The sequence below is a fragment of the Lepidochelys kempii genome, chromosome 11 (genome assembly GCF_965140265.1).
Source record: "Lepidochelys kempii isolate rLepKem1 chromosome 11, rLepKem1.hap2, whole genome shotgun sequence".
NCBI lineage: Eukaryota > Metazoa > Chordata > Testudines > Cheloniidae > Lepidochelys > Lepidochelys kempii.
In genome coordinates, this window is record NC_133266.1 from 39,219,745 (window position 1) to 39,234,636 (window position 14,892).

At 40.3% G+C, this 14,892-nt stretch overlaps 1 protein-coding gene across 1 annotated transcript in view; it reads left to right on the forward strand.

The window, feature by feature from the left end:
* MYO3B (myosin IIIB) overlaps window positions 1-14,892 on the forward strand; it is a 329,793-nt gene that overhangs the window by 64,349 nt on the left and 250,552 nt on the right. The window contains exon 7 of the mRNA XM_073306891.1: window positions 257-402. Coding sequence (XP_073162992.1) covers window positions 257-402 — 146 coding nt within the window. The remainder of the gene's footprint in view (window positions 1-256; window positions 403-14,892) is intronic.

The window sequence follows — 14,892 nt, forward strand, 5'->3', positions numbered from 1 at the left end:
ATCCTGTACAGTTCTATAGCAGGGGTATAATTCTCTATTAAATTTTGTGGGAATATTTTTTTAAATAAAAACAAACAAACAAACAAGGAGAGGGTTATAATTCTATAGGACTATTTCCATCTGGGAAATGCAGGCAAAGCTGCAGAAATAGGATTGCATGTGATTTTTGGTAATCAAAAGTACATTAATGTCATGCTAGCACAGCGTGAATTTATGAGAAGGTTAATACATTGTTTTTCCTGTTTTTATCTGATAGGTCATTGCTTGTGAACAACAGTTTGACTACTCATATGATGCTCGGTGTGACGTATGGTCCCTTGGGATCACAGCTATTGAATTGGGTGATGGAGACCCACCTTTATTTGACATGCATCCTGTGAAAACGCTTTTTAAGATTCCAAGGTATGGCACTAGATGGCTCTCTTGACTCACTAGTTTGTTGTTCACAGGGAGTCTAGTGAGAAGTAAAATAAATATTTGGTAAACAATTTCTCCTCGAATTGTAAGAAACCATCACTGGAAAATAGATAAAAAAAGAGTTGTCATCATTATGAGGATTCCTATTCAATCTGACTTTAGAAATAATTAATAGTAAGGGCTCGTTGAAATAATAGAATTCTATATTTACTTTATTCTTCTCTTGGGTTTTGATTTTATATACCTTCAACAATAGACTGCAAATGTAATTTTCTTAGCTGTAGTTGATAAAAGCATTTGTTTCAACATAGGCAGAACCTAGTATCTGAAATGTAGCATAATGTTTTTAAATGGCATTCCTCTGGAATCTTAGACTTGTCTGATTATGGAAGAAATACATGTAATTTTGAGAATGTTATGTAGCAATCTGTCAGTTGCACTAAATTGTGTCCATCGTTTCTTTTTTTAATTTACCCTTGGATGATAAGATGTGCAGTATGCATATAAAAAGAAAATGGAAGCTCTCTCCATATTTATTAATATCACCTAAATATTTCATTTCACATCATCTGTTTTTGTTTTGCTTTATCATCACCTGATTGGGGTTTCTAACAGGACAAGTCAGGATTTTATTGACAGTGCGAAATAGGGTTTAACAAGAGGGTCACGGTCATAATAGGAAAAATCTCTCAAGAATTTGTCCAAGGTTGACTGCAAATTGGCATATGGTTGCCTTTTCCACATTGCGTTTGTAAAGAAAGAATCGCCACTGGCTGATAGCAGTTTAAAAGCTTTGACAATAAAAGTGTTTGACCTTTTCTTATCTGAACAATCGCACAATTATCACGGGCTTTTAAAATTTCTTCTGATTGCAATTTGCATTTCTGATTAGGTCTATTTATATGCAGATGAGACTGTCTTCGGTTCTGCGTCATAATGTTATCTCCTTGTACCCGACCCAGATGTGAACTGCCACCACTCTTCCAACAATTATTCAGACTGAGGCAGCAGTTCATCTTGTTGCTGAGGCACAAATATAAAACAGGACATGGCAATTAAAGCAGCAAGGGAGGCTCCAGATTTCAAAACTAATGTCCATAAATTTTATCAGATGAATACTCAAACCAGTTTAGCAGGACTGTAATCATGTCATAGTGTTAAATAACAGCAAGTGATAGGAAGATCTATGGAATGGGACATGTGGATGCTTTGATTTTTGTGTATGATTTACCTCTCTCCCTACTCACTGATATATGTCTGCATGACTTTGCAATATGTAAGATGGGGTGTCTACTTTGATAAGATAAATAGTGTGTATTTACTATGTAAACTCCTTAATGGCAGAATTTTTATTATTATTTTTTTGAGTGAAGTGATTTTCTTCTGCTTTGCATTTTACGAGCTAGAATGCCACTACTAGAAACTATCCACTTATACAAGACATCATAGATTATGGTGGGTGCTAGATGGGAAGAGGGACTGCTAATGGGATATGGAGCTTGTCATCTCTAGGAACTGGTTTAAATCCAGTCCAGGTGGATAGTGAGTAGTGACCAAAAGTTGCTACCATCAGGGCGGCTGTTTGACCATCTAGTGGTGTTTGACCATCTCAGTCCAGTTCCTCTTGTCCATACTACATCTGATGTCCTTTTTAGCAGTTTCAGCACTGAGCATGTTGATATTGTGATGCTCCCCAGGGTTACTCAGAGTTGTGAGGTACCTTGCTACTATCTACCCTTAGCGTGGAGCAGGGGCGTGCACAGGAATTTAAATTTGACATGTTCTGTGACCCCGCTGTGGCCCTAAAGCCAGAAGATCTTGCTCTCCCTGCCGCAACCCTAGGGCCAGAGGAGTTCTGTGTCCCCTCCCCAATTATTGGAGGGGGTCCCATGCTGCTGCTTTGCCCCTCCCCCACTTGTGCATGCCCCCTGGCATGAAGCAGTCTTGTCTATCCATGAAAACCAACAGCCTCTGGCCACCAACACACACTAGCTTCCAGGTCTCTGCAGATCTCACTCTCTCTTGTGCAGGCTACTGACAGACACAAACCAATTCCCAAGCTCCTCTGCTAGTGTCTCTCTGTTGCCCCTCTGTTGTATCCAACTCCTGTCACTGGACACTCATATGAATAACCAGGTAGGCTCTCCCTGAAGGTACAGAGTACGCACAGCTTGACTAGAATAACTAGAATAACTCAGGATCAGATTCTTTATAACAACACAGCACTGTAATCTATCTATAGCGAAAATAAATACACCTTTATTAACAAAGGTTTTAAGAGCTAGTGAGTAAAGATAGTAAGAACAACAGGTTACAAATAAAACAAAACCATAAAATGCAATCCTAGGTCTTCACTTATCAATGGTTACCTTTTCTATTTAATAGAGTAGAGTCCTTCCAATCATTCAGTCTTTGTCAGACCTGCTGGTTTTCAGTCATAACCAGAATCCAAGTTTTCATGAATATTTCCCCCACCCTACAAGAGGTTTCCTCAGTAAATGGAATACGAAAGGGGCTTTTTTCCTTCCTCTTATAGTCCAGTAAACTTTTGAAATGCACCCCCAAATAAGATTCTTCTCCCAAATGCTTGATGTCCAGTGTGCTCCCTCCTGTTGGTCTTACATCCCCATCAACCCATTTTACCTATTGACTTCACATACAAACAGGGCATCCATTGTGTTGGCTTAATTTACACGTGACAGAGAGAGATACATCTTATCTACTATCTGGAAGAAAAAAACTGTTTGTCAACTGCCTGCTTACACATGTATTTTTGGTAGGTACACAAAATTCCGTACACCTAGACCGTGCGTATATCTTGCAATGCTTCTGATGACCAGTGTCATTTGAGCTTTCATTTGATACCTCACAAGGCATTCTTTATAGGTAAATACCATGAAAACAGTATGTTGGGTGAGCAGTGAGTTTGTCAGGTCAGATAGGAGTTGTTTTACAGAACAGTCAACCCTTTGCCAATGGGCCTTGAGGAGCTTTTAGGGTCACAGGCATCTCTCTCACTCAAAGATTTTGTCTCCAGGACATGGTTCAAGCACACTAGGGGAGCAGTATGTGGAAGCATTGCACATGGGGGAAGCTTGCAGCGTAGCTGCCTGCGTTGTATAGTACACAATCCTCTGAATTTAATTTTCCATGACTGTCAATCTGGCACCTTTCATGAGCAGGACAGGGACTGTAAGGAGGCAGGCCTTTAGAGCAAGGTGTGCACATGAAGCTGTGACCCTGTGATGCTCTTGTTTTGTGTGTCACACACTTTTGAATTTCTAAGAAATCTGCTGGTGGCAGAGACATCAGTCATTTTTGTTCTTAGAATTGCTGTAGCCCCTTATAGAGGAGACATGTACATGATGCTCACTCGTGGAACTTTTACTTTTGTTCCTTCTTGTTGTTTTCCCTTAACTGAAAGTAAGTCATTTGATTGAAAGTCTATGGTTGTTCATTATGTATGGGCTGGGGGAACAATACAATGGGCTTGTAATATCTTCTCTTAATATCTATTGATCCAATCCATCACAATTAAATAAATTAATTAAACAATTCCACTGCCTTTTGGCTTGTGTAAGCGATAAACCCTGCCCTCATGATCAGCTGATTTATTCATAGGCCCAAACAAACATATTTAGCTCTCTGGAGTGCTGATGCAAAGCAAATCAAAGGAGAGGGAGGAAAGAGAACTCAAATGAGCTCCCCAACATACAGTTGCTTCTGCAGATTCTCAGTTATACAGCACTGGATCTACCAGTACGCTGAGGGGGAAGTTCCCGGGGAGGCTAAGTGCTCCCTGCATACCCACCCCAGCCTGGATAAAAAAACAATGTTAAAAGATATCTATATGGGGGGAGGCAGCTCCCAGTTTTTCACTCTCCCATAGCGTCTCATGCTAAAATGGAGGCTCTCTGTTTCTTTCAAGCTTTCATTGTCTTATAGTTTAAATGGCAATTACAAGCTAAGTTTCTGCTATTTATACATATATACTGTATAATGGTGCAGGGATGAGATTGCACTGAAGTTTGTTACAGAATTCTGCGGTGACTATGATAACCTACAGTCAAACAAGCATTTCTTGTTGGTTAATCTGGAAATATAAAATGCCACCAAGTTAGAATGGACAATAAATGTTATGAAGTATTGATTTACTGTCCAAATCTCATTTCTGCAAAGCATCCTCTATTATTCCAACTTTGTTGATTCTCTATTGGCCATTTTGCTGAATGGACTGATTTGAATCCTAGTTTGAAAGGGAGGGGTGTAACTGCCATTTGCGATGAGTGACCCATGTATTTGTTTTGGATTGTCTGAAAATATCGTGTCCTCATTTCCTCTACATACATGGCTGCAGCTGGTCCACACCTTTCCATTTCCAAACCATTTTTATGTGTCAGACTGGTTGTATGCGCTACTCATTTCATTACATTAACATAGAATTTTGAGGTGTTTCATCAAGGAAAGGACAATTAACCCTCATGAATGAACTTAAGAAACGTTAGTGCGAATGAGAAGTGCCAGACTGACAGATTTGGACACAGAAGTCCTCTACTTGTTCAAGGGACAGATACAGCATAGCCCGCATCAGTTCAAGCTTCCCTACACTAAAACCCCAATATTCCTTAATCCCTGAATTTGTGTGATAGAATATTTCAGTTGCCATGCTAATTCAATCCTGGGTCTTTCTGCTCAGATTGTCAACAAGCATGCCAGTAACAGTAGCATTATGATTTAGACACTTGTCAGTTAGGAACTGGAATAAGACCACAACTTAATTTCCAATAAACAACCAAAGAGCAGGATAGTTCTCTCTTTCACTCTCTTTTTAGTAGAATTATTATTCTTTTTTGCTGTGTCCCTTAAAGGACTGATCCAAAGCCCATTGAAGATAATGGATCAAGCCCTGAATGAGCAACAAAATTATCCTGGGGCTGGAAGGATTGATTTCTTAGGAAAGTTAAAAGATCTATCTATCTTATCTATCTATCCATCTAATCTAGCTATCTATCTAATCTTAGTTATGCAGTGATTGTGGAGGAAGTAACAGTCTATGAATATTTGAAGGATGTCAGCACCAAGGGGGAGAGTAAATGAATGTGGCCAGGGTGTATAACTAGGAGCAATGAAAGAAAATTTAAGGAAGGAAACAGAACTGGTGGAAGCCACATTGCTTGGGACTTTTAAAACTAAACTGGACAAAACAATCATAGAAATGTCAGGCCCCACGGGTCTTTGAGAGTCATCACATTCCAGTCCTCCACCCAGCAGCTTGCAGACAGCAGCGGGACAGGGGTCTATGATGTCCAACATGGGCACAAGCCTCACCCCTACTTTTTGATTGAGAGAGATCCAAGGCTCCTGCTTGGGCTCCTTTTTAAGCCAGAGGAGGAAACAGGTACAACTGGGCTTCTCCCTGCCATGGATTGCTGGTCTGGTGTTTATGTGTTCCTGACTTCAGATTCAGACCTCCAGGTATCCTGGCTCAGCCTGATCCTTGGAAACTGCCTCCTGGTTCCTGCCCTCTGGTTCCATGTCCTGAACCTGACCTCCTGGTATCCTGACTTAGCCTGACTCTTGATTCTGCTACCTGGTTCCTACCCTCTGGTTCTGTTGCCTGAATCTGACCTTCTGATATCCTGACTCTTAGTAACTGCATCCTGGGTTCCTGATTCTGTCTGGCTCTTGGTAACTGACTCTTGATCACTGCCCGTCCATTTGTCTCTTGATTTGGATCTCCTGGTATTCTAACCTGGCCTGATTCCTGGAAACTGGCTCCTGGCCCCTTAGCCCATTCCCAATACTAACCCCTAAGCCAGGTTGTCCATTCCTTGGCCCTGACAAGAAAGCATAGAAACGTAGGGCTGGAAGGGACCTGGAGAAGTCATCAAGTCCATACATCTGCACTGAAGCAGAACCACATAAACCTAGATCATCTTTGACAGGTATTTGTCCAACCTGTTCTTTAAAACCTCCAATAATGGGGCGTCCATAACCTCCCTTGGAAGCCTATTCCAGATCTTAAATACTCTTATATCTAGAACATTTTTCCTAATTGCTAACCTAAATCTCTGTTGCTGCAGATTAAGCCAGTTACATCTTGTCCTACCTTCAGTAGACATGAAGAGCAATTAATAACCATCCTCTTTAAACAGCCTTAACATATATGAAAACTGTTATCAAGTTCCCCCTCAGTTGTCTTTTTCTCAAGACTAAATCACAGAATCATAAACATGCCCCTCTTTTAAACTTTTTCTTATAGGTCAGGTTTTCTAAACCATTTTCATTTTTGTTGCTCTCCTCTGGAGTCTTTCCAATTTATCCAAATCTTTTCTGAAGTGTGGTGCCCAGAATTGAACACACTACTCCACCTGAGGCCTCACCAGTGCTGATTAGAGCAGGGCAATTACTTCCTGTGTCTGACATATAACACTCTTGTAAATACACCCCAGAATGATACTAACCTTTTTTTGCAACTGGAGTTGCAGACATTGTTGACTCATTGTCAATTTGTGGTCCACTATAACTCCCAGATCCTTTTCAACAATACTACCACCTAGCCAGTTATTCTCCATTTTATAGTTGTGCATTTGATTTTCCATTCCTAAGTGCAGTTATCTGTACTGAATTTCATCTTGTGAAATTCAGACCAATTCCCCAATTTGTCAAGATTGTTTTGAATTCTAACCCTGTCGTCCAAAGTGCATGCAACCCCTCCCCGCTTCGTGTCAGTTGCACATTTTATAAGCATAGTCTCCACTCCGTTATCCAAGTCATTAATGAAAATATTGAATAGTATCAGATCCAGGACTGACCCCTGCAGGACTCCACTAGATATACCTTCCCAGTTGTAGTGAACCATTGATAACTATTCTCTGAGTTCGGTGTTGCAACTAGTTTTGCACCCACCTTACAGTAATTTCATCTATTCTAGACCACATTTCCTTAGTTTGCTGATGAGAATGTCATGGGGGACTGTGTCAAAAGCTGTACTAAAATCAAGAGATATCATGTCTGCGGCTTCCTCCCTATCCATTAGGTCAGTAACTCTGTCAAAGAAGGAAATTAGGTTTTTTTGGCATGATTTGTTCTTGACAAATCCATGTTGGCTATTCCTTATAACCCTATTATCCTTTAGTTGCTTACAAATGGATTATTTAATAACTTGCTCCATCATCTTTCCAGTTATCAATGGGAAACATACAAGGGACAATCCTGCACTGGCAGGGATATGGCCTGGATGGCTGAGGGGTCTTTTCCCTCTCTGACTTCTGTGAAAAAATAATTGAATCCAATGCATTTCAGTAAGAGCTAAGGGCATGATCCAGAGCTCACTGAAGTCACATGGAGTTTTTCCATGCCTTTAATGGGCTTTGGATCAGACCATAAATGAATGTACCTCTTCCCATAGTCACACCCTTCACACACAAACAAATCCCTATTAAGGGTCTTCTCCTGTAGTCGCTCTGGATCTGGAACCCCACTGAAGTTAATAGGCATTGCATGCACTGGACTGCTGGATTCCTAATGGTTTCATGTGTGAGTTTCAGTGGAAATGTTAAAAATAGAAAAAACTTAGCAATAGCCAAACATTCTTGTCAGCAAGCAAACAACACACAGGGTCTGATATTAGAATGTAGCTATTACAAGGTATAAATCCAACACATTCTTCTAGCAGGAAATAAATTAAAAATCTATGTGGATTATATACAAAAGTGTATCCTTGGAACAGAAGTTCAGTCCAGAAATGCTTCAGAATATGGAATACTCATAATTTATTTATAACTCTTCCTCTAACTTGAAAGTGAAATACACTTTTCAGTCAGTGACTGTGATGGAAGAAACTAAATCAGGTTTCTCAGTTTGAACCTTGGACGCTGTTTTGTGCATGCTGATTGGTATTTGTCCAAACTTTTTACACCCTTTTTCCTCACAGTCTCCTCATTGTTAGCTTCTCTTTTTGCCACCCATGCTCCTCTCCATCATTCCTTCCATTGAGAGAGATCCAAGGCTCCTGATTGGGCTGTAGCGTCTTTTTAAGCCAGAGGAGGAAACAGGTACAACTGGGCTTCTCCCTGCCATGGATTGCTGGTCTGGTGTTTGTATTCCTGCCTTCAGATTCAAACCTCCAGGTATCCTGGCTCAGCCTGGCCCTTGGTAACTGCTTCCTGGTTTCTGCCCTCTGGTTCCATGTCCTGAACCTGACCTCCTGGTATCCTATCCCATATCCCTCTTCCCCCTTGCTTCCTTTCCCCCTTTTTGCTCCTGTTTACGCACAGCCTCCTGCCATTCCTGATCCAGATCTGAATTCTGTAACTCCAACCAATGGCTAATCGAAACCCTTCATATTGTTCTCCAGCGAGTTGATCCCTAGCGAATAGCTAGCCACCCCAAAGTAGTTTGTCTTTACACTATGAACACCATAGCAGTTGCTAGATCTTGCTAAAAGAGACTTAAAATTCATTACTCTCCCAACATTACTCCTCCATGTAACCGATTGCTGTAGCTGCCGTAGTTATGGGACTATGCTTGAGAGGGGATATGTCCATAAATGGGAGGGCAGATGGCCTGCGTGACCTATAATGGGAGGTGAGGGTGGTATATAAGATTCTCACTATTAAGATGAAATTCATGCTATGGTGATGTTTGTGAACCCCAAGAACTAAGATGTCTTTTTTCAGCGACCCGTCATTGCTCCAAGGTTCCTGCTCTCTCCTTGTTTTCATGACTCTCTTTCTTTGATTGTGGAGGCCCTGCACCTTTGCCCTTATGGTTGTGACTTTACTATTAAAAGTCTCCAATTCCCCTGTCTCTGCTCAGGGCCCTCGTGAGTCTGGTGAGTGTTTGGTTTGAATGTAGACCGTTCTTAACGGGACCTTGCAGGTACAGCAAGCTTCAGTCATTCCCTCGCTCAACTTAGCCCACGCACCAGACTGTCTTGTTCAATTTGCTTTTCCTTTGTGGTTGGGAAGGGGAAGGGTTCCTGCCTTCTTACTTGCACTGGTGCATTTGCATTCTGCCCTGCCCTCCTCCCTCCCCCCATGTAGGTTGGGAACTTATTAGCATTATTATAGTGGAAGGCTGGTGGATGTTGAGGGACAGCGTCACTTGGGAAAAAAACAAGGGCACTGTTTCTCGTCCCCCATTTTTAATGTATTTAAAAGGGCATAGCCAAACTACTTAGCAGCCGGCAGTATGGAAGTGTCACAGTTGGAACTGCTGGAAGCTGAGCCCTTTTAAAATTCTACCCTTTGGGTGTCTAAATGGAAACTGAGCTCTCTTGATAATCTGATCCCAGCTGTGGATGCTGAGTACTTGAAAAGCTGGCCCCAAACTTGTTTGAAAATCTGTGTTTAAGAAAGCTCCAGTGGCCAAACTCTTCCCTTTTCCTGGTCCTGTGGAAAATCCAGTGCCTGCAGCAAGAATTAGATAGCAGAGATTTTTTTAAAAAGTCTCAGTTAAGTTTCAGGTCAAAATGTTTCATTATACACTAACTTTCTGAACCTAGCTTTGTATGTTTGTATTGCTTTAGAAGAGGAGTGGATATATGTTCATAGGCTAGTGCACAAATGTTATAAAGACCACTTTCATACCCTCAAAAACATTTAATTATATGCATCCTTAAAGTCATGGTGGTAGCGCTGGGGTTACATGCAAGCAGCTTACCCTAGAACTGATCATGAAAAGAAAGCATAATCTTAAAGCAAATGTTAATCTTTTATTTTGTGATAATGCACACATTCTCCCTCATGAAAATGAATTCTTGGAACTAGCTCATAAATCTCCTGAATAGGGACCTCTGGTGCCTACAGATAGAGATAAATCATACTGAGAAGACACTGAACCATGAAATGATTCTGTTAACATGTCATCTGTCTAGAATATATTTTCAAATCTCCAACAGAAGGGTCTAAATTATGAAGGGAAGGTGGCCTAGCAAAGTTGGTAATTCAGGATTTGATACTTTTAACCTCTTCCATCTGCTGCCACTACTTAAGTGTGTCTGTTTTGGCACAATAGTATAAGGTAAAAGATTGTCTAATGTTGACTGTCATTAGAACTAACCATTTTAAAGTGAAATAGACCCATAAATTCTTCAAGCTATGTTATCTTATGAAAAGTATTGCAACATATAGATAAAATCTCTTAAGCTAGTAGCATCTTGAAATTTTGAAAAGAAAACTAATGGCTAGGATAAGAACTGTGGCAAAAAAGAGATAAATATCTTGCAATGTAGTTTGAGAATTATGGGTATAAATGCCAGTACAGAATGACGTATTTATTTCCAGGCTGTAGATGTATTGTCTTTATGGATCTAACTCTTCATTATGCTGCTGACGGGATTGGTAGAGAGAGGGCAGTTCTGTGCATGAATGCTGGCAGTTAAGGGACTGTTTCTGATTCTGCCACAGACTTCCTGTGTGACTTAGAGCTAGATGCTCTCACATCAATGTAAATCAGGAGTAACTCTTTTGAAGGCAATGGAATGCAACTGGTTTAAAACTGGTGTGAGCTCAGAACTGGGCTCTTAATTTCTCTAGCTCATAGTTTCTCAATCTATAAAAAGAGCAAAATGATATTTACTTACCTCATAGAGTTGGTTTAAGTAATTAATATTGACAAAGTATTTTGAAAAAAGAAAAGGAGTACTTGTGGCACCTTAGAGACTAACCAATTTATTTGAGCATAAGCTTTTGTGAGCTACAGCTCACTTCAGCTGACGAAAGCTTATGCTCAAATAAATTGGTTAGTCTCTCAGGTGCCACAAGTACTCCTTTTCTTCTTGCGAATACAGACTAACACGGCTGCTACTCTGAAAAATATTTTGAGAACCTCCAAAGACAGGTGCTAAAGAAGTGCAAAATTACTACTTATTTTTATTATTATTTGATAGATACAGTATAATGAAAGGACAGAATAAACCTATGCTTTGTTTTTATAAATAGTGTAGCCATGAGATCATGTGGTTTAGAAGATGCCAAAGTAGTTTTTTGTGTCCTTCACTCTGTGTCCTTGTGTGTGGAAGGAAAGGCCCGTACATTGGAGTGTGATCTCTTTCTTTCCTCACCTGCTGGCTAGTTAAGGACAACTAAAGGGGACACACATCTTTCTTGGATAATATTTCCTCTTTAAAAGCTCTAGCTTTTCTTACTTGCAAATGGATCTACCATGTACTCTGTGACATTCCCAGCCGCCACAATGAAGAGACTCAGGTTATCCTGCTCTTTGTAGTGATTCTGAAATATTGTCCAGCTGACAGTCTGAGTTCTGCACACATGGAAATGGAGGGAATATTGCAAACACGAACTACAGAAGAAAACTCTCTGTTGATAAGTTAAGTAGTGAAAGCCAAAAGAAGGAATCACAGTTATTTAAAATGAAATGTTTGATAGTTATAATAATAAAAGAGGAATGCTTAATATAGTCTTATGCTGAACAATTTGGTGGAAGGTTTGAATCTATCAGAGCCTAAGTTGTCTCATACTTACTGGGTATATGGAAAACAATTCAGTGACATAGTCATTAAATCACATTAAAGGGCCAAATTCTGTCATGGATGCATGTGGCTCATATTGACTTCAATGTGAGCCCTGTGTGCATATCGGAGGGAATAATTTTACCTTTCCCGGTCAAAATGTTATCATGTGCTATGTTTTTGCTGTGGTAAGGTGCAGGCTTGGAATCAGGTGCTAAGTTATGAGAGCGTTGTAAGTACCCAGATAAGTAGAAATATGAGATTTTCTTTGTTCTCTTTGCTTGGCTTATATGAAGAGTAAAGGGATTCAAGAGTAAAAATGCTGGTCAGAGGCAGCAAGGAAGTATGGTCTAGGGCTTAGGGCACTAGCCTGGGACTTGAGAATTTACATTCAATCCCCTGTTCTGCTGCAGACTTCCCCAGGCAAGTCTCTTAGGGCCAGATTTCCAAAGGTATTTAGGTGCCTAAAGATGCAGATAGGCACCTAGTGGGATTCTCAAAAGCACCTAGACACCTAACTTCCAATGATCTCACTAGAGATCTATCTGTATCTTTAGGCGCCTAAATACCTTGAAAATCTTGTCCTTTCTCTCTCTGCCTCAGTTCTTTTTCAGCAAAATGGGAATTATAGTTCTTTCCTACACTGGGCGGGGGCTAGGGGAGAGTTGCGAGAATAAATACATTAAAGATTATGAGACACTCAGATATTATGCAAAAAGAAAAGGAGTACTTGTGGCACCTTAGAGACTAACAAATTTGTCTCTATGTCTCTAAGGTGCCACAAGTCCTCTTTTTCTTTTTGCGAATACAGACTAACATGGCTGCTACTCTGAAACCTGTCAGATATTATGGTGATTGGCAGGGCATATAAGTACCTAAGACAGATAGAAGCCATTCTGAGACATTTCTTCTTGTTCTATTGTACATAATGGGGGTGTTTCTATTCTTAGGTTGTTTGTGGGATTGACTAAGGGGTATTGCTATCCCTACAGAATTTTCTGGAAGTGCATCAGCACAGTTGCGTTTACAACTAGTGCTATAACTGTGCCATGGTATTCAAGACATTCTCAGTACAAGTGCTGCAAACAGTGTGGTAGTTACTAATTTTATTAACAAACCCTGTAATAAGAAACCTTATTATAAACCTAGAAAATTGGTGTCAGGAGAAAGGCTAAACTGCTATTTCAGCTGGAGGTCACCCCCACGGTTTTCAGGCATAGCCCCTCCTTTTCTGTGTAGCTTGAGGGGTCCTATCAGAACTTTTCTAAAGCTTAAAAATTGCTCGTTTTGGTTCTAGGGTGGACAAAGCTTCAGTTCTTCTTGAACCAAAAGCTTGCTTACCCTTGTGAGAATCCCGTATAATCTTTTTGATGCTCCCATCATCCACTGAACTGGGGATACAGAATGCTAAGGTCTTCATGGAAAGTGTACTACCAGACACGCATATAATCATTCTGTTTTAACAATCCAATCTATTAAATTATTCACACAACAGTGTGAAAGTTAAGGAGCTGTCAAGGTTCCTTCCCCACTCTGAACTCTATGGTTCAGATATTGGGACCTGCATGAAAACCCCCTAAGCTTATTTTTACCAGCTTAGGTTAAACCTTCCCCAAGGTACCAACTATTTTACCTTTTGCCCTTGGACTTTATTGCTGCCACCACCAAGCGTCTAACAAATATATAACAGGGAAAGAGCCCGCTTGGAAACGTCTTGCCCCCCAAAATCCTCCCCAAACCCTACACCCCCTTTCCTGGGGAAGGCTTGATAAAAATCTTCACCAATTTGCATACGTGAACACAGATCCAAACCCTTGGATCTTAAGAACAATGAAAAAGCAATCAGGTTCTTAAAAGAAGAATTTTAATTGAAGAAAAAAAGTAAAAGAATCACCTCTGTAAAATCAGGATGGTAAATACCTTACAGGGTGATCAGATTCAAAATATAGAGAATCCCTCTAGGCAAAACCTTAAGTTACAAAAAGACACAAAAACAGGAATATCCATTCCATTCAGCACAACTTATTTTATCAGCCATTTAAACAAAACAGAATCTAATGCATATCTAGCTAGATTACTTACTAAGTTCTAAGACTCCATCCCTTTTCTGTTCCCGGCAAAAGCATCACACAGACAGAGAGAGCCTTTGTTTCTCCCCCACTCCAGCTTTGAAAGTATCTTGTCTCCTCATTGGTCATTTTGGTCAGGTACCAGCGAGGTTATCCTAGCTTCTTAACCCTTTACAGGTGAAAGGGTTTTTCCTCTGGCCAGGAGGGATTTAAAGGTGTTTACCCTTCCCTTTATATTTATGACAGGAGTGATATGGGTTTTTTACTTATGAGGGCTGGTGAAATAGGTCTTAGTTCCATGGGAAATGAGTTGTTGTCTCAGGCTCTGGGATTTCAATATTTTGTCACCATTAAAGAGCCCACAGTTTGTCACAGTTTGCAACTATTAGGGGTGTTAAAGTCAGGACTTTGTACTGGCAGAGCTAGGTTGGGAACCGTGTATAGAATCCAATCCCTATGAAAAGTGGTAGTGGCCAAATTCATCATTGGTGTAATCCACTGGCTTAAATACAGTAGTGCCAGGGATGAATTGAGTTAATAATGTGTTGCTGATTGTAGGGTTTAGTAGTGGCTAAAAAGGCAAAGAGAGAGATGTGTGTGTGCTTCTAAAGCCATATAAATACATCCATTAATTATTGCCCTTTTAGTCCTACATGGCTACAATCAAAATAGTATTTGTGTTGCAGATTTTAGAATTCATATGGTAGCAAAATGAGGGCCTGATTCTCCCCTGCCTTACACCATGAGTAGTCAATTATACATATCCACAGTGGTGGTAAAGTGATATCAAGTCAGAATTTTGCACTCACGTTGGGCGGTAGTGTTTTACATCCACTTGGTACTCGCTTTGTACAGGTAAATTGTACAAGATGCAAGACCTTAAGAATGTAAGTTCTTCCTATTATAGCGTACTTAAAACTCTTTCTTTAA